Source organism: Podarcis pityusensis (assembly GCF_964106645.2).
Source record: "Podarcis pityusensis genome assembly, chromosome: 14".
NCBI lineage: Eukaryota > Metazoa > Chordata > Lepidosauria > Squamata > Lacertidae > Podarcis > Podarcis pityusensis.
The window spans coordinates 32962518-32982151 of NC_138039.1; the positions used below are offsets into that span (position 1 = coordinate 32962518).

The 19634-nt window shown below is 42.5% G+C and overlaps 1 protein-coding gene across 3 annotated transcripts in view; it reads right to left on the reverse strand.

Moving 5' to 3' along the window:
- Positions 1-19634, reverse strand: part of ADAMTS17 (ADAM metallopeptidase with thrombospondin type 1 motif 17) — a 174729-nt gene that overhangs the window by 13994 nt on the left and 141101 nt on the right. For all 3 annotated transcript variants that reach the window (XR_013979206.1, XM_080980306.1, XM_080980307.1), the window contains 2 exons: positions 14270-14474; positions 7585-7737 (listed from right to left, as the gene is read on the reverse strand). Coding sequence is in view for 2 of the 3 variants with exons in the window: in XM_080980306.1 (XP_080836432.1) it covers positions 7585-7737; positions 14270-14474 (358 nt within the window). In the remaining variant the exon portion in view is untranslated. The remainder of the gene's footprint in view (positions 1-7584; positions 7738-14269; positions 14475-19634) is intronic.

Here is a 19634-nt window from a genome sequence, read left to right on the forward strand (position 1 = left end):
CCTGATGGAAGGCACTCTGTGCCACCAAGGTCACCTGAGCTGCAAACTAAGTAGTCATAGCAGACTTTAAGATACGTACTTTTCACAGCTTAAAAAAAAAAAAGGGGGGGGGGAGACAGCAAAGGACAAAGAGGGAAAGAAACACCAAAGCTATATAATGATTGTCCCTAGTCTTGTCAAAAACCATCTTTCAGTTTTTTGTGTCAAGGAAATGATTTGTTTGATTCCAGTGGGGGTAAGAAATGGAACGCCTTCTGAATTCAAGGGGAATAGTTCAACATTGGGAAAAGGAATAAATTACATCGAGGTGAGAAAAAAATGTATCTTAGAAGTATATTGTAGAATGCAAAGGGGCATCCACCTACCAAGTTTTCCCCCCAACTGCCTCCAAGCTGCATTTTTTAAGTCCAGGTGATATTGAGAACAAGATGGGGCCAGCATTTTCATCTCTGCGTGTAATTAAAAATGACTTCACCATTTTCAAAGAGCAAAGAGTTCAAGATGACAAGTACATAAATCCATCTGCTTCCTGGAAGTATGCGTATGCCAAAGTAGGAAGAGAGGGGAAGGGGGATGCAGTTGGTAAGAAGAACACATGAAAGGCTAAAGCAGAGGGAGAGATGGGAAGCCTGACCTGCTCCATTGGCTCTGCTGGCCAACTTTGGCTCGCTCTTTCTTTGAACAGTTTCCATCCCAGATGATCATTATCAGAACTGGTGCCTTAATTTTTCCTTTTCCCTCCCCATCCCTTTCCCCTTTTGCATTGTGGCCCCAGCCACACTTAAGCACCATTCAAAAACTGCAACTGACCAGCAGTGGAAATAAGTCTTTCCTGCAATGGAGAAGGTGACTTTTCCTGATGGTTGTGATGACCCAGAAGTCCCTTGTCTTAATTTCTAGTATGTAGTCATAGAACCACTTTGCACAAAGCAACCCAGTCTGAGGTGATACCAATGTGAAATTCCTTTACAAATGAAGCATCTGAAAATGTGAAGATCTGATCATCTAACATTACTGATAATTCCACCCCCCTGCCCCCCCCCCGTGCGCTCTCCATAAAGGAGCTCTGGCAACCTTATCACCTTATTGCTTTCTTTCTTGGGGCAATAATAAATCTTGCAAAGAGCTGCAGGAAGGAATGCAAACCCAACTGTTGCATCACCAGAAATTTCTGCAGGCGACATTTGTACGTGCAACATCTGCATGTTGAGCAGTACGCAGAGGATCTGTACGCGTCCATGAGGATTCCATCTGCACAAGCCCTCTGGCATGGGCTGAAGAATCACATGTTCTAAATGTCTGGCTGGCTGTGTCTCGTATTTTAAAAAAAAAGCCTCCTCAAAATCTCTTTGCAAACATTTCATCGTTGCTCCAAAAACAAACCAGTATGTAAAATGGGGGATGGGCATGATTAAACAGCACAATATCACCTGTAATCTGCAGACAGGTGCTATCAGATGTATTTTGGCTCAACCCACCTATAACTAAAACTTTTCTTAAGTTAATCCAATGGAATTTCTCCTTGTCACTTCCCAATCGACCTAGAGGCCTGCAACAGCTGCATCCCATCATTTTGGGTTGTGGTTTCAAAGCAGTATGTAGTTGCAGTCCCTGACCATGTACACCTCTCCTGTTCTTATGCATTCACTTACCCAATTTTCCTAAATACGGCAATATCCTCTTCCCCTGAGCAATATTATCCGTTCCATACTGTAATACTTATAGGGGTTTGCTCGTGCGTAAGTTGCCGCCACTCCTGGCTAGGTTGCCTGGTTAAACCTTTTCTGTCTGGACAGCCCTTCACTTCGTGGCTGTTTCAGTCGCGAGCAGAATCCGTCAGTGGGCGTTTCTTAAACCTTTTCCAGCATAAAAGCTGTTTGACGCCAAGTCTCCTCCTACTCTCCCTGCGCGGAAGTCTTCTGCGCAGGGAGGGTGTGGGTAGTGGAGGACCCGTGCTCTCCCCGCTGGTCTCCAGCGAGGAGTCCTGGAGCCCCCTCGCAGATTCCCCCATCTGCCCCCCTTTATCCCTGGTGTTACGCTGATTTCCTTCCCCAGTTGATGAGCTGCCTCTCTCCCTGCTGGGCCCTTCTCCAGCATCGCTCGGGAGCCTTGCCTCCGCCTCTGGCTCCGATGTCAGTTCCCTGACACATACTACAGAAGATGTGGGAGGCTGAGGCTAGGCTCACCGCCACACCATTCACTTAAAGCACATTTTGAGCACAAGTCTTCTCCCAAAGAATCCTGGGAACTGTATTTTATCCCCAAAGAGCTACAATTCCCATAAATTTTAACAAACTACAGTTTCCAGGGTTCTTTGTGGGAAGCCATGTGCTTTAAATGTATAGTTTGGATGTGAGCTGAGTGTTTAATGCAGGGATGGGGAACCTGTGGCCCTCCAGATGTTGCTGAACTACAAGTCCCATAATCCCAGGCCTTGGACCATACTTGCAGGGGCTGATAGGAGTTCCCCACCCCTGGTTTAATGGGTGTCTGCATGAAAAATTTTGACTTGAGAATGAGCAAAGAGGCTTTGGTGAAGGCTACAAGTTTGTGATGTTTTAATGGGGCCTTTCTGTTTTATTGCCCAGTATATTCGCTTCTGTGTCATGATAGCTCTTATACCTGTGGCAACAGCTAAAACAGAACGTAATCTGTAATACAGTTTAATAGAAAGATTGTTTCTAATAAAATTCCCCCCTGCGTACCTTGGATTTCTTTTGTTTTCTCTCTCTTTATTCTCCCTGGTTTTATAGAATATGGTTTACACTTGATCTTGCCAAAATGATTCAGTTGCAATTAGAAGTCTCTCATTACTCCTACAATGATGGATGACTGATAATCCCGCATAGAAGACATCTTGGGGGGACGGGACAAAAGAGAGGTTATTCTAACAGGAAATGAGACTTTCCCCAGGTTTCACATGTCCTACTGGGATGGATACCTGCAGCCAGGATTGCAGAAACAAGGATGCCGAAGAAGCAATTGGCAGCTCCTCACGGCAGGGGAGGGCAGGTGGCTAGAGGCAATTTTTCAAATGCACTTTATCATGAGTGACATGACTTGGCAGCGGCAGCAGGAGCCTTCTCAATGCTCTCTCGTTTGCCAAGTTCTTGCTGATGCTTCAAAATGTGTTCCAGGCGGATATGGGTCCCCGGGGTGCCTCGTGGAGAGGCACTGCCAGTCAGGTGTGTGACATGGAAAGTAAGAATCGTTTCCCAGCTTGGAGTGGGGGCATGGAACATGGGCATTCTGCCAGATTCCCATGCTCGCCACCCAGCAAGGGGGGAAAAGAAGGGGGCTGCTTGCTTATCATAGGCTGGCCTTAAATACATAGCTATTTATCTCCTACTTGAAATAAGTAAATAAATGCACATTGTGATTCTGCCTCTGGGAGCCAGTTTCTGCTCTGCCTTCTCCAGTCTTCTGGGAAAGCAAAGTCTTCCAGCAGTAGCAAAGTGTTAGTAGTGCTGCAGAGTGGGCTGATAAGAGTCAGAGCTGTCAGTTGGAAAGTCCCTGATTCAACTCTTTTCTCTGCCATGAAAATTACTAGGTGGTCCTTAGGCAGAGTTGGTGGAGGAATCCAGTGGAAATGGAAATGAGAGTGTGAGTGGAAATGGATGACGTTTGCTTATTTGTCCCACGTCCGGAACAGAAATCAATCCAGAGAACATGATCGGTATTTGCTGGTGCTGTTTTTGTCTGCAAGTGATACAAAACTGAAGATGTGTACCCCCACCCCCGATTTTGCATTGTGTTTCCTTTGTACGGAAAGGAATGCCGTGGAATTATTTAATTCATGGCAATTAATTATGTAGAATTCCGCCACAGCAGACAGCATGACATAGCTTTTGTCAGAAGCCAAACTGCAGTGGAACGGACACAGCTCTGCATGCAATGAACATGGGTTAGAACAGAAATCTGTGCCTTCTTACACCCCTAGCCTGAGGCAAGATCCTACAGTGACAATAGTACTTGCCTATAGGGTGGCGGTTAAATGTGAACTACTTTTAACATTGTAAAGCTATATATAAATGTTTACAGTTAACTAGATATATGCCCTGTAGTTTCCTGGATAAGCATTGCTCTCGAGGCTGTGTTTGTAAGCAGGCTGCATGCAAATGGCTTCTTGGATAGTCCCCTAACCCTCCAGAACAGATTGGGTGGGGGCTGCAGCCAGATATAGACTATCTGCCAGGAAGGAGGAGGAATGACTGAAAATGGCCCCCTCCCTCTTTCTGCTGATGGATGTGTTCCATCAGCAAAGCAACAGCCATTGGGTTCCACCCATAGGCTTCGGTATGAAATAGGAGACCGATGGCTTTAGATAATTATTTGAGGGCCCCAAGGGCTAATTCAGTGAATTAGTATCAGCTGAATTCCACTCTTGCCCAGAAATGAAAGAAACATAAGCTGCCAGTTGCACCATCCTTGGTTGCCATAGTTCCACAGCTGTCAGTCATTGTACTTTTTTCAAATCCTGCTTTATGACAGTTCGAAGGGAAAAACTGGAGAGCACTGCAACTATTTCATATGCTCCACTCTGAAAAATAGACTCTATGGTCAATTCATAGCCTGAAGAGGAGGAGTTTTTGTTTTGTAAGCCTCAAAAAATGTTATTTCACCTGTTAATACACAGTGGCTGTTTATATTGGCTGGCCCTTCTGGTTCTATGTTCCAGGTTATGAATAATATAATGTTCAAAATTCCAAACATTTGGTGATAGAAATTCTCAGTGCGACCTAAATATTGGCTTAGCAGGGAGTGAATAAGTGAGAAGGCCCTCTCTCAGATGCAAGATCATATAGGGGCCCCTCCAGCCATCCTTTTTTATTGTTCATATGATGATTTGTGCTCATGATGCTATCAGGGCAGTCATACATGAAGAAGAAGAAGAGTTTGGATTTGATATCCCGCCTTTCACTCCCCTTCAGGAGTCTCAAAGCGGCTAACATTCTCCTTTCCCTTCCTCCCCCACAACAAACACTCTGTGAGGTGAGTGAGGCTGAGAGGCTTCAGAGAAGTGTGACTGGCCCAAGGTCACCCAGCAGCTGCATGTGGAGGAGCGGAGACGCGAACCCGGTTCCCCAGATTACGAGACTACCGCTCTTAACCACTACACCACACTGGCTCTCACCACATGACCCTGCTTTCAATGCTCTTTGTGCCTGCAGAGGTTTGGGGGCAGTAATACTGCTTCATTTCCAATCAGTGCATATCCTGCAATTTCCGACTGAAATCCTATAACTTTTCATATCACAAATGCTCTACAGTTGGTTACTGATCCCCTTTTGTTGTGCATCAGCTTCTCTGGACAGCAATAATGTTGTCACGTAGGGAAGCACTGTAGAATAACTATGTAACAAAGCAGAATTAATCCAACACTGACCCTCGGTTAGTGTCAATAATTATTGCAGAATATACCCAGAATAAAACACCAGTCTGAAGGGGCCCATAGTCACACTTACTTTGGCCACCTGAGACCACAAACACCCTTGCTGTCAACTGGTTAAAAGTGGAAATTTCACCCAGAATGGACTAGGTGGTGGTGGTGGTGGGGTTTGCTAGAATTCAGTCACTAACAACATAATTCAGCTCAATTTTTGGGAAACTAAGGTGAAGCTACTGAACCTGTCTGCTTTTAATTGCATTCTGTGTGTCCTTTTGGAAAAAGCAGCTTCTTTGTTTAAAGACCATTAGGTGGGCAAAGATAAGATATGTCTATTAACTATACATGGGGGAGAATTTTGTTCAGACTGCATTTTTAAGTGAACTGACCTAATTTGCAGCTTCCAGACTATGCACAGACATTAATGCAAATATCCATCAGATTTGACACTTCTTCAAATCTTGCAATATGGATCTTGGCTCAAGAAAAAGGTGCAGACATGCATACAAAAAGGATAAGTCTAGGAATAGATGCATTGATATATAAAATAAGTATTTAAATATTCCTGCCCTCCACAGGCTTATATGACCAAGGTAGAATACAATATTCCTGGGAAATTTCTGTTTCTTGTGAAAACATGGAATCTAATAATGTAAAGGGACTTGATATACACGAAAGAAAAATTAACAGAATATTTGTCCGCACTGCATTTTGGAAAGGGATAATTTTTGGCTTTCTACCACAGAATTCTCAGGACCTTACTGAACAAAACTGTCAAAGGATCCTGGGAATTAAAGCTGAAACAAAAAGGTGTAAATCTGTGACACTAACTATAGTCTCTACTTTCTTAACCTAACATTTGCTTGACTCCACAAAACCAGATTTATATGGTCACATACTGCCCATGTATAAAGGAATCATATGAAGCCCCAGGGATGTGCTTGTACTGCAGCTGTCCCAGTAAGTGTTTCAGCATAGCCAGAATGCCAAAGCTAGAACATCTGAACTATGCGGCCTTCTTATAAGGTGCTCCGGTAGGCCTTGAAGGAAAGATCTTAAAGAGATCCACCAATCCACACAGAGGGAGCCATATTTTAATCCTCTCCCTCTTGGCTCATCTCCTGTTACTTCACTGCTCATTTATTCAGTCACCCTCTGCAAAAGGAAAATCCTCAACATATTCAAGTAACAAGCATGCCTCACAACAATGAAATGTCGTCCGTAGACCCATTTACGAATGTGGCTTCTTGGCCTTATAAGTATGTTGCTGATCTCAGTCCAAATATACCAATTTCTGTTCCAATGGGGTAGGCTCAATCCCAGTTTGAGAATTTGGAAGTGACAATAAACTATTGTGAGAATTTATTTCGAGTCCTCCTAACTAGATGGGTGTTTGAGGAACAGCTTCCTCTCCTTGGCTCAGTGGCTAATAATACATGGGCACAGTATCAAGAGTTTGGAAACCATAAAGCAGCTATGGGGGCATAATTTCACATGGGCACGCCATCAACGTCTCCACCCTGTTCTTGAAGATTCCATCCATGCTTGCAATCCTAGTTTTAACAGAGCTAAACTGAATTTTCCTACATTTTTCTCATGCTTCTGTGATTTACCTTGGATTTCCTTGGCTCAGACAATGGGAATAGTGTTTCCTTAGCTATATTGCACTACATGTAAAAGCTTTGATTCCTCAGTTTGATTAGTGTATACAGTTCCCTCTGCAAACATGAGAACAAGCAATGTAGAGGGGCTTAGAGCCACAGGAAGCTGCCTTTATGCCGAATCGGATCATTAGTCCACCCAGCCCAATATTGTTGACACACCTTCCATTCTGTGTAGGAAACCTGCTTCTATGTGGCTGTTTTGGGCCAAGAGAACAACATGGAAGCCTCTTGCACCCTGAGCATCCTGGGATCCCAGAATTCTCAAGCAGGGATCCCTTGGAAAACAGAGTTAAGATGAGCAAAGAAGAACGTCTGCAATGGCAGTGGGCAGCAACAGCGGTGGAACAGATGGAGGTTGGTAGAGTTATTTCCAGGGGCTCTCCAGGGTTTCAGACAGACCTTCTGGATGGAAATGATGTGCTCCATCACGGACTTGTGGGCTCTCTAAAAGTTAACAGTCACTAAGAGATAACCAGTGGCTGTATCTGCTCTACTGAATTAAGGCTCCATACAGGGCTGAAAACATGGCCTTACCTTGGACCAGTCTCCTGTTTTCCACTCATAACAGCCCGTGTAATCCTCGCACTCTTCCTCATCCTTCGGCCTAGTGGCTGTATCACACTTCCCTTGGGGGTTGGTGCATGTGACAGTTCTCTTCTTCTTCCCCTGCCCACAGTTGGATGAGCACTGCAAAGCAATGGGCACAATCATTGGTTGTTGATGAAAACTGACTTGGACAAAAACGGAACAAAAATCTATTGTTGCCAACAAATTTTTCCTAAGTGGTTTCAGATGTAAAGAGTTCTGATTTCCCAAATGTTTCTCGCAAGAATCTTCATAAAATTTTGACTGGGAGATTGTGGGCATGTTGGTGGGAGATTGATGTTGGACATTAACTCTAGCCATCATCCATCCAAGGCTAGGTACACAGCATATCTTCAAAGGACATTTAAAGCACACACACACACACACACCAAGAATCCTGGAAACTGCCGTCTGTTAAGGGTGGGAATTATAAACCTGTGAGAAGCGAACTACAGTTCCCAGTGTGCTGCAGTATGTGTGCATGCTTTAAATGTATGGTGTGTATGAAGACAACTGGCACTGGTATCAATACATTCCCCAAGTCTCACCAATACAGTTGTTAAACCTTCATTTTAAATGTGCAAAAAAAGAAGAAAAAAAGAGTATGCTACACACCAGGGCTGATTCTAAATTAGTTTGACTGGCAGATAATATTGGAAGGAAAACTGAGCTTAATAATATTTCAGACTTAAAATATTGTGAGCGACATTTTTAATTCAAACTGTAATGCAATCTGTGACAAAAAGGAAACAATAAAAATACATAAAAATCAAAACAAATGTTTAATGTGGACACATCATGAAACCACCTCATTGAAGTTCATGGATCACTGGTGGGCTACAGATCAGCTTGTGAACTTCTGGTGTAGGGCATTAGCGGGGAAAAGTGTGGAACATGGCTGAATATTTAGCTCTGCCCCCGATGTCACAGCTTCTTTCAACAACCACATGTGCACATGGTTCTATGCACAGTGCAAGCTCCTGCTTGCTACATAGGGGCTTTGTATCCTTGGGACATCCACACAATCAGGGATCCTGTTCACACGAAACCCCTACTCATAAGCAGTAGCTTTTGCATAGGTCTTCCTGAACACATAATTACATGCAACTAGGGATGTAAGAAACGTTTTCTGTTCTGCCCTTTATTTGTCACATGCAGTACTGTATCCGTTCTGCCGCAGTTCCTCCTCTGCCAAAGACTATGCTACTTGTCTTGCCACATACACTGAAAATCCATCAATGTATCCATCAAGATAAAATGTAGAACTGTGCTAAGTGCTAAAATTTCTAGCTTTGGGGCAGGGAGATAAAATATTTTCACCCATACCCTTGATCATGCACAATGTATTCACTTTGTTTTCCCTGTTTCCCTCTTCTGCTTTTTGGTATTTTGTTTGTTTATTTTTCGGTTTAGAATTCTATAGGATGGTTCTAGCCAATCAAAGCTCATATACTAAATGCGGTGAGGTCACAACACTATGCAGCCAACCAGATTGGCTTACATGCTGACATCACAGAGGGCAAATACAGCACATTAAGAGTGAGAGTAATGCTGGCTTCTGGTTCTACTCTCCCCCACGATAGCGGGAGATTGTTGGCAAAGGAAAAGCAAGGATGGTTGAGGGTAATTATCCTTGCAAATTCCCCCCAGTGATGGAGGGGGTGGGGAAACAGGCTTTACTTTCAGTTTGTCTCGGTACCTGGTTCTCGCTCCAGCAAGGAATGTGAGGGGCAGGGAGGCGCTGAGTGCAAAAGCACTTTGCCTGCCGAAAACCTTCCAAAGCTGCCATTAAGAAGCAGAGGTTCTCCTGTTAATTGCAGCTTAATTTGACTAAAGTACAGGCGCGTGCTAGAAGAGATGGGATCACAAACTACGGAACAAACCAACTGCAAGGACTTTAAGGTTTGAACTTGGATAAGACTTCATTCAGTGCAAGACGGTGGGGAGGGAGGGGAGCCTATGGTTTCTTTATTTAAAGTTTTCTTCTCTACATTTATGATTCGGCAACCCTCCTCTGAATGTTAGTTCAGATTGTATTTGTACAAGCGAGGATGGAAGAAATTGGATTATAAATATGGAATATAACATCAAACGGAACTGTGTGTGTAAAAAAAAGGGGGAAAGGGAGGGAAACTCTATTTTGCAAAAGGTTTATGATGGAAACTTAGAGCTGACTCTTCCCCTTTACTATTTACGAAGTCAAATGAATAACGCTAAGAGGACATGGAATTTAATTTAATTTAATTGGATGTATAATTGCTTATATATCTTGAGTTGGAAGGAACGATGAAAGGAGTCTGTGAAGCATGGGACAGAGCAATGGATAAATTTCTGAAACAACAATGGGATATTAGCTTCACCAAAGGCATGACGGATAACAGCAACAACGGGGGAAGAAAGATATAACATCTTACAAGGACAGGAAGAAACACCATGGACAGAATTATTTCCACACACAGGAAGAACAAGGATATAGTTTGAGTTCCTCACTTGTAGTTTTACAAATCATTTGATGCATCCACACAAATAGGAGTTATTAATATTGCAGTTGTTGTATAGGGGATTATTATGATGGCCGGAATGCAATTGAAATGAATAAGATTTTGGAATGCAGAAATAAAGAAAATCATCAAACCATCAAATCTAGCATGCGGGGGGCCACTTTATCTAAATTATATAATTTGATGTTGAACAATTAGTATTAATAATTGTATTATAATTGGTATTGTTATAATAAGGCTATTATTGGACTAATTGAAAACTAATAAAAATTATTATGAAAAAGAGAGAGAGAGAGTAATGCTTCCAGCCCTAGTCACATGAGTATTTCTAGCCAATCAGGAATATGATGATGTCACTAAAGGCAAACAAAGACTATTCAGGATAATATTTGTCAAATAAGCGAGTAAGCAACATTGCCAAGCAGTTATGGTGCTTTTTGACACTGTGGAAAATGTTTATGAAACTGCTCAGTCCTAATAAAAATGCTAGCTTTTTCTGGAGCATCAATCTTCACACACACACCCTTCAAGGGATCAGCATAGAAGAAACTGTGGACTTGACACTGAATAAATAGTTGGAGATATGAGATACTCCATGAGATCTTTTGAATGCGCTCCAATAAGTTTCTCTATTTAGGGGGTCTAGGATGGAAACAGGACTCAACTTGATATACGTTACAATAAACGGGCAGATCTCAGCATGCCTGTCTAATCATCTTAAAAAAATACAATCCAGGCAGTCATGACCTGTTGACCCTGTTAAGGACATGAATGACAAGTGTTTATGAGCTGGCAAGCAAACAGACATGCTTTGAAATACTTCACAGCAACTGCAAAGTGACTTATTGAAGAAGAAGAAAATCTGGGAAGTCTTCCACTTAATTTATGGCTGCTCATTGCATGACCCCCTTATGGAAAGTAACATCTTCATAGTGTGAAAGCAAGAATAGAATTCTGCTGGCTACTGGGAAAGATTCCTTAAGATTGTAAGGATGCTGAAACTCAACAGCTGTGTCTTGAAATGAGTGGCCGGCTGTAACCATCCTCAAAAAAAGAGAGAGAGGCTGAATAACTTGGTGCTGTGGAGCAGCATTAAAACACAAGACAGGAAAGGATTCAAAAGGCCTGCCAGCTGCTTTAGTCTCCTCTTCTAAAACAGGAAATCAGGACCAGCCAGACTGAACTGTAATCACTGGGCACAACAAGTGTCATTTGGGGGAATGTGAAAATTCTCAGCATATGATAACAGAGATGTGCCCCAAAATGCCTTGCGGTAAAGCAGAAAATGTTGGGGCACAAGTTTCTGATTGAGTTCCTTATCTGAACTCTAAGCTTTGCAGTGTTGGTTCCAGGATTCTGTTGGTCCTTGGGCACGGCACCCTCTGTAGGTCTCCTCAAGTCAGAAGAGGCAGGACATGAAAACTGAGAATTCTCCTTTGCTGCATCAGATCTTACTGGTTATTCTGTGCAATATAAGAATGGTAGGCAGGGAGGGCAGTGGGCCTTCTGATAGTCTTAGGGCCTTGCCAAATGCCCGGCTTTGTTAATCTATGGAGCTGGCCGTGGTATTTCTTCTCTTTTCCACGATTGTACTCATGAGTTGCTTTTTAAAAAAACAAAACGCCAACTCAAAGTGACTTACAATATAATACATATTCTGAACTGTGGAAAGGAATCCTGATGAGACCCTCTTGGATTGTGTAAATGTGTGCAAGCGGAGAGTTGTGCCTGACACTTGGGGTGACAAGTCAGGCCTGCTGGAAACTTGTCTGGCTTTTGCAAAGTTTATGCACGAGAAGTATAAGCAGATTTGTTCAGATTGGTAGTAGCAGGGCTGATGCATTTCATCTGTTAATGTATGTAGTCAAGACAAAGGTCTTTTTCAGCCCCGCAACCTGAGATCCTTTTAATGGGAGATGCCAAGGTCTGAACCAGGGCTGTCAGCATGCAAGGAACTGAGTTATGGCCCTTTCCCTTAAACATAACCAGAACTTAAAAGGCCCTGAAAAGCAAAAGCAGGGAATCTTACTAATGACTATATAAAGTAGGACCAGATCCACACATTCCTCTTCATATATGTCAGTCCACTGAATGTGGTGGAGCAATGCATCATCTCAAAAAATGGCTACCGTGCCTCATTAAAGTAAGAATTCATTATTTTTCTCCACAATGAAACTGAACCTTTGCTTTATGATTTAGGAACGTAATAGGTTGACTAAAAACCAGATTATATTTTGCATTTTATTCAAGTTTGGCCGCCAGAAAAACCCAAAGCAATTCATGTGAAATATACAGGAATTTCCACCAGCACCTCTGAGATTATTATTTCATTTTAAGATTATTCATGCTACAAGTAAACTGTATTAACCATGTACAATATACTTAAAATGATGTAACAATTATTCTCCTTCTCAGCAACATGCAGCATTAGGTCAATTAACAGCAAATGCCATCTGAGACTTTTTTTTAACAAAACAACTGGTTTACATTTAACAATCAAGACACAAAATTGATTAAAGGAAAACACACCTCTCACTTTAACATTATTAAAAAACCATGTATTGCAAAGAAGTGGTTTAGCTGGATCCTTTATCTGATGAATCTCTCACGTAGCACAATTCATATTTGTGGAACAAATTCAAGATGCAGATACTTAGAAGCTAAGGATTGGCTAACCCTGAAACCCAATGCCATGCACACACTTAATTAAGGAGCTTTGCTCATTTAATTTAGACAGGAGTCCGAAAGCAATCAAGGCACTCATTATATTAAACATTCAGCTGATCCTTCACCCCTCTAAGCCTGTGAAAGAGCTAGAAAATATCTTTAAAGGTTTTTGTGATAGGAACTCAATAATGCCAGCTGCAAAATATGAACTACACCGTAAAAGATTATGCAGAGCTAGTGGTAGGACTCAATGTTGTTAAAAGTCACAATATTACTTTTGTGGAAATAACCTCTTGGCAGCGATATTCCTAAAATCTATTTTCCTGAAAGCAATCACAAGACTCATTGACACAACCTTGAGCAAACAAGGCAAAATAGCAAGTTTTAGTAGATACACAGCAGAAGAACATTGGGGCAGTGGGGAGAAGTATTGGACCCGTGTTACTAAAATTGGTCTTACATCAATCACTGCCTGCTTTTCCTAATACATACAGAGTCACTGTGTGTTGAGAAAACGACTCTGTGAATACACCTAGGGCATTTGGCTTTGTTGCGTGGTGACTAGTTTTACCCCCCTGGATGGTGTTGTAAGTGTGCTGCTGGCCTGAAGAAAATTCTAGAATGTACTTCTTGAACCACCTAAACAAGAAAAGATTCTTGTGGCACCTTAAAGACGAACAAATTTATAATGGCATAAGCTTTTGTGAACTCAAACTCATCATATGATATAGTATGGATGCATGTGCCAGTGTGGTGTAGTGATTAAGAGCGGTAGTCTCGTAATCTGTTGAACCAGGTTCGATTCCCTGCTCCTCCACATGCAGCTGCTGGGTGACCTTGTGCCAGTCATACTTCTCTGAAGTCTCTCAGCCCCACTCACTTCACAGAGTGTTTGTTGTGGGGGAGGAAGGGAAAGGAGAATGTTAGCTGCTTTGAGACTCCTTAGGGTAGTGATAAAGCGGGATATCAAATCCAAACTCTTCTTCTTCCTCTTCATGGGAGCAAACCCCACCAACTTGAGCTGCTTCAGGAGGTGCCATTGGATATGTCCCAACCCTAGGTCCCGGAACTGGATTCTGGGAATCTGCTTTTGCAGGTGCTATTTGGGGCATGTAAAAGCACCTACATCAGGGTAGTCAACGTGCTGCTCTCTGGGTATTGTTGGACTACAACTTCCATGAGCCCCAGCCAGCATAGGCAGTGGCCAGAAGGATTAGGGAGTCATAGTCCAACAACATCTGGAGGGCACCACATTGGCTAATCCTGGCTAGAAAACACTGATTCTTAATAGTCTGGGAAAAAGTATTAATTTTAAGACTTCCACAAAATGCCCCTTTGATATTTATCTTTAAAAATAGGTTAATTATGGATCACATGAAGTAGGATTTGCTCATGTTTAGTAGACTCCAATTTGGGGTTTTTATTGTGGAATTTCTGTCCTTTTCCTCCCACCAAGACTTCTTTACCTTAGACCACTCCGATGCTTCCCATATGGAAAGGCAGTCTCGACCTTCACAGCTTTGAATTGGTGTTGGCTTCGGGCCGAGGCAGTAAAGATCCCTAGTGTTGACATAGGTGCCATTCTGCAACTGATAGACACATGCCACTTCTCGGATCTGGATGCCTTTGGAACAGGTTGCAGAGCAAGAGCTCCACTGCCCAGCCACCCACCTGTTAAGAAAAGAGAGAAAAAGGATTCAATAGGGACACAGCCCTTTGAGGCACAAGGTGTTTATACAAAGCCACTCATCAATCACTGCCTCTTGTGCCTACCCTGCGTGGGTGTCAGGCCCCACCAACCTGTGTCCAAGGTTTTTATTATTTGAAACATTTTTAATGCAGAATTAAGAGGTTTTAAATCTTGACACAAGCAACCCCTGCAATTTCTTGATGGTGGAAGATTATGCAGGACAACAACCTAAATAACCTTGATGTTCTTTTCCAAGTCAGGGTTACTGAAGCACACTACATGCATATTAGTAATCCTTTCTTCCTTGGGCCCAGATAAAAGTGTCCTCCTACCTTGTGTAAGCTGGTTTAAAGACAGGAATGCTTTTGGCATGGCCAGTTCCCCTTACAGCAATGCACCTCAGAACTAAACTTGCAGGGGGTTCTGGGGTGCCCTCTTTCTGCAGCTCAAATCCTTGAGCTAGATCTGTATACAGTGGTACCTCGGGTTAAGCACTTAATTTGTTCCGGAGGTTCGTACTTAACCTGAAACTGTTCTTAATCTGAAGCACCACTTTAGCTAATGGGGCCTCCTCCTGCTGCTGCTGCGCCTCCGGAGCACGATTTCTGTTCTCATCCTGAAGCAAAGTTCTTAACCTGAAGCACTATTTCTGGGTTAGCGGAGTCTGTAACCTGAAGCGTATGTAACCCGAGGTACCACTGTACCTGTTTAGTGATGCAAATTGATTGCAATTTAAGCGCCTTAATGAGAACTATATAATCACGTAAGTTAACAGCAAGTGTTGCCCATCTCTTTTCATTAAGCAAATAAGTTATATAAAAACCACCCAAGCCATTTATACCAAGGGTCATTTGGGAGCCTGTGGCTTGCAGACCATGGTTATGCTGTTTAACCGAAGCAAAGTTGCTCATGGGCACTGAACATCCAGTTCTAAAGGTCTCCATGCCCCCTTTGATGCTCAGCTGCTAATGCTAGCTTTTCTGTGGCATGAGCTAATCCAAGAGGGGCCAGGATTCCTCTGCTTCTAGCTGTGATATCTGAGCAGACCAACTAAAACCATCAAGAGGGGTCAAACCATCAGAAAAGTAAAAAGAACAAGAGGAGATTTCAGGAGTGATGAGGTCAGAGTATGAAGAGGAAAAGAGAACCACCAGGGGACACTTGGCAATTATGTCATCTGCTTTGTTCAAACAATTGACACAAATAGTACACAGCTACCTACATCACATTGCAAATAAGATTCACATTATGATCAGCTCACAATGAAAAATCCCGTAGCCTTACATTCTCAGGTGCTGTGAAATATAACTGCTTGTCCCCAGAGATATGGACTCTACAGACCCTTTTGTCAGTCTGCCCTTCCAATCACCCCATATAACTAATTGCTATTTTGTTGAGACCTGACCAGCAGAAGTGGAACTTTTTGAGAGTGACTCTGAGTTGGAGGTCATGGGAAGAATCAAGTAAAGAGGAATGTATTTGATAAATGCCTATATGGCATCTCTGCTAAGTGCTTCCTATGACCTGTCACAGAGGAAGATCCCCTCTGTAATTACAGGAATTCCTCGTCAAAGTGAAGAGCTGGAACAATAGCCCTGTGTGAACATGAAAAATGCATGAGGAGGGGGAGGGAGGTGGCAATCACAGCACCCCTTTTTCAGGAAGTTGGAATCCTGGTCTGTCTTTCAGACCTGTCAACTTGATTTGCCTCCCAACCAAACTAATCTTTGCAACCTGATGCCAAGGCACTGAGGGCCCCTCCAGACTGATTTTTTTTTTTTTTTTAAGCCTGGGAGTATTCTGCAACATGCTACTGACACACACACAGTGCTGTAGTGCTGAAATTATTCTGCTTTATTAGTTGCCCTGAGATGCTTCTCCCATGCTACCACAATACTGTTTTCTGGAGAGGCTACAGCACCATAAAAGCAAAACACAAATAAACCAGAAACTTTGTGGTATATATAAAAAATAAATACCGAGTGGAAATGATGCAGAGTGACTGCACCAAAACTTTTGCAGGTGCAAACCATAATGAAAGTGGGAACCCGTGTGACAGCCCTGATAGCATCATGAGCACAAATAATCATGAATATGCAATAAAAGGACACCCACAGGCCACTATTTAAGCACCGAAGCACAAATTACAGATGTGTTGTTAAATATGTCATTGACTGAAAGTCCCAATCAGATAGGGGTGGTGAGATGAAGCTGGGAAGGGGAAAGAGAGGGACTGCTTTACTAATTTACTGTCCTCTCCAGGGGCAGGCATGGCTGCTGTCCAGGCCCTGCTGAATTAAGTCTAGCAACGGCATTGTAATCTCTCTGTGATCTATAGCTATTGGCAAAGAAAGGAGAGAAAAGGATTGAGAGCAAAGAACAGTAGAGATGAAAGGAGTGAAAAACTTGGTAGGAGCCACCCTGGTTGTTTGCCTCCAGAACTGACAATTCGACTGCACACCATACAGTCCTGAGAAAAAGGAGGCTGTGACCTCACTTAAAGGGGAAAGGAATGGGAGGAATCAGAAAGGAGACAGCCTCTCACTTTCTTTTCCAGTTCGGTGGTCTGTAAGGAAACAGGAAGACGGGCATGAGACGAGCCAGGAATTCAGTACAATGACAGATGGGGAAATGGACAACCCAGACTGCACTCTTGTCCGGGTCCGGCATAAGTGTCCTTTCATGAACTCGGTACAAAGCTGCAACACACACAGGGGTGGTTGTGGAATAACTTGAGTTTTAACGTTGTTAAGGACAAATTTACACTGACACTGTGTCAACTTTTTAGTGCCACTTTCTAATTTTTTTTAATGAGCATTTTAAAAATGTTTTTATAAAACTGATTTTACAAAGGGGGAAGAAAAAAGAAGCAGGAAAGTGTTTGGCTAGGGGAGCAAGATCTTCAAATCGCTGATAAATTATAAAAAATAATTTTCTCACCAGTTTTGAGTGGAATTATTGGAACATGGAACTCTTTCAGACGGTTTGTAGAACTTGAGTATTCAAACACTAATATTGTTTTCAGTATGGCAATTCCAAGTATTTTAGTCTTCCTCAAAGAATTCTGGGAATGACACTTTGCTGGGGATGCTGAAAATTCTCTCTTAGAGATAACTAATCAGAATGACTGTTTATGCTGGTTGGTTTTTATTTATTTAAACTTCATTTGCCACTCTTCAGACCCGGCTCTCAGATCAGCATCAGAAGTAAATACAATAAATGCAATAAATAGGAATATACTAAGAAAACAACAAATTGCACGGAAAGTTAAAAGTCCAGCATTAAAAATAAAATACACCTACTTAAACAGCATAAGCAGATTTTTTTAAAGTGCCACTAGCAACAAGGTGGCACAGCAGAGGTGGTCCTGCCTCCCATCATCACATGCCAAATTTCAGATGGTGGGAAGAGGAGACAAAGCAGAAATTCTACAGATTAAGGTAGATTAAAGTGTGTAGGGCATCATTTCTCTCTCCTTCACATCCCCTTTGACTTCTCAGCATCCCTTATAAAGTTTGAATTTCTCATTTTTATCTACCAAATCAGTGTCATTTTCTGAAATACACACTTCCGCAAATTTTGCAATGCAGTTCTCTAGCTAAATAGCATGGACAATAATGAACATACTGAGGAATGCATTAGGGAAAACAACACACCAAAAACTGCATTGCAAAAGTGTATATATTAGGCAAAATTGCATAGAAACACATGTATGTTTGGAATAATTTACACTAAAGAATGCTGTTGACTTTTACTGTTGCAGAAATGTAGAGAACTGAATTTAAGATTGGAAAAATGAGAAACAGAAAAGCGGAACTGACAGATTCTCCCATCTCATCCCAAGAATGACCATGTGAATTTCTGGTAGCAATAATGTCAAATAGCAGGCCAAACTACAGAGAAATCAAAGCGGTAGCTCTTATGAGAACCAGAGAGCAGAGCTCAATGTAGAAAACAGGAGAAGTTCTTGCAACAACGCTATAATAATTCCGCTTGAACTCTGAAAGCAAACCCAGAGCTTCTTTCTTTAAAAAAACAAAATAAACTATAGTCATGGTGAAAGAGAAAGGTCTCTTTAAGATGTTCTCGGTCAGAGAGTATGCCAAGCATGCATTTCTAATATCTGGGTGGGCAAACACTAATGGAAATTTAAATTCTACAGAGACTTAGAGAATGTGCTTCGGAAAACGTTTCCATTTGGCAGCTTCCGAAGTGTGAATGTGTGGTCGACCTGGAGGGAGCGAGAAAATGTTAGGAGAGAGGGAGAGGCGTGGCCTGCTTGGATGTGAAGCACTGTGTGGTTGTTGGTTGCCATGGCGCTGGTGGCAAAACGAACCAATGAGAGCCGCACACTCTAGTTGTCCAGCCGAGGATAATGGCCCTTTATTGTAACTCTAAATTGGCTCAGGAACTCCAAACCAAAAGCAGCAGTTCTGGAATTATATTAAGGAGAAGGATTAAAATCCATAGAGTAAGGCAATTTAGACTTCCCTTTCTCAACAAAACTGGGCTGGGTTGGCACCACCCTTGGATCAACCCTGACTTTTTTTTTGCCTGTGGGCTAGCAAAAGGAAAATGAAAGTTTGGGGGTCAGAAATGGCACAGGCAGGCGGTTCCGGAAGCTTCTTCAGGTGGGCTAGAAATCCACACAGACCAGAAACCAGAGTTGGACCACTCCATGGCAAACAGAAAAGGCCCAAAAGGTGCTGTGGAAAGCTGGATTTATTTTTAGAGAATGACCTGACATGTTTCAAGCTTTACAGATCTTTTTCAATGGTGTGTTTTTCCCTTCTGCAACTCTTTCAGAGAGACCAGATTATTTTTCTTCAGCTGGTTTACCTCTGTCAATGATTCCTTTGGATATTTTTCTCTCAATTTGCCTAGAAATCTATACTGCCATGAAGGCTTGAGAGGAGGGTGGCTGAACAGCCCCACAAATGACAAGCATCCACTTAAGACCAACCAGTTTTAATTAATTTTAACACCAGAAATAACTAGATCCTAACTGACACAGGCCTACCTTAAACACAAGCACACTGCCCAGACTAAGCCAGTCCCTAGTAAAGAAAAGAAGCCTCTGACCATATATGAGCAATGTATGGGCTTGGCAAGTCACCAGGAGATTTGGAGACAACCACAGC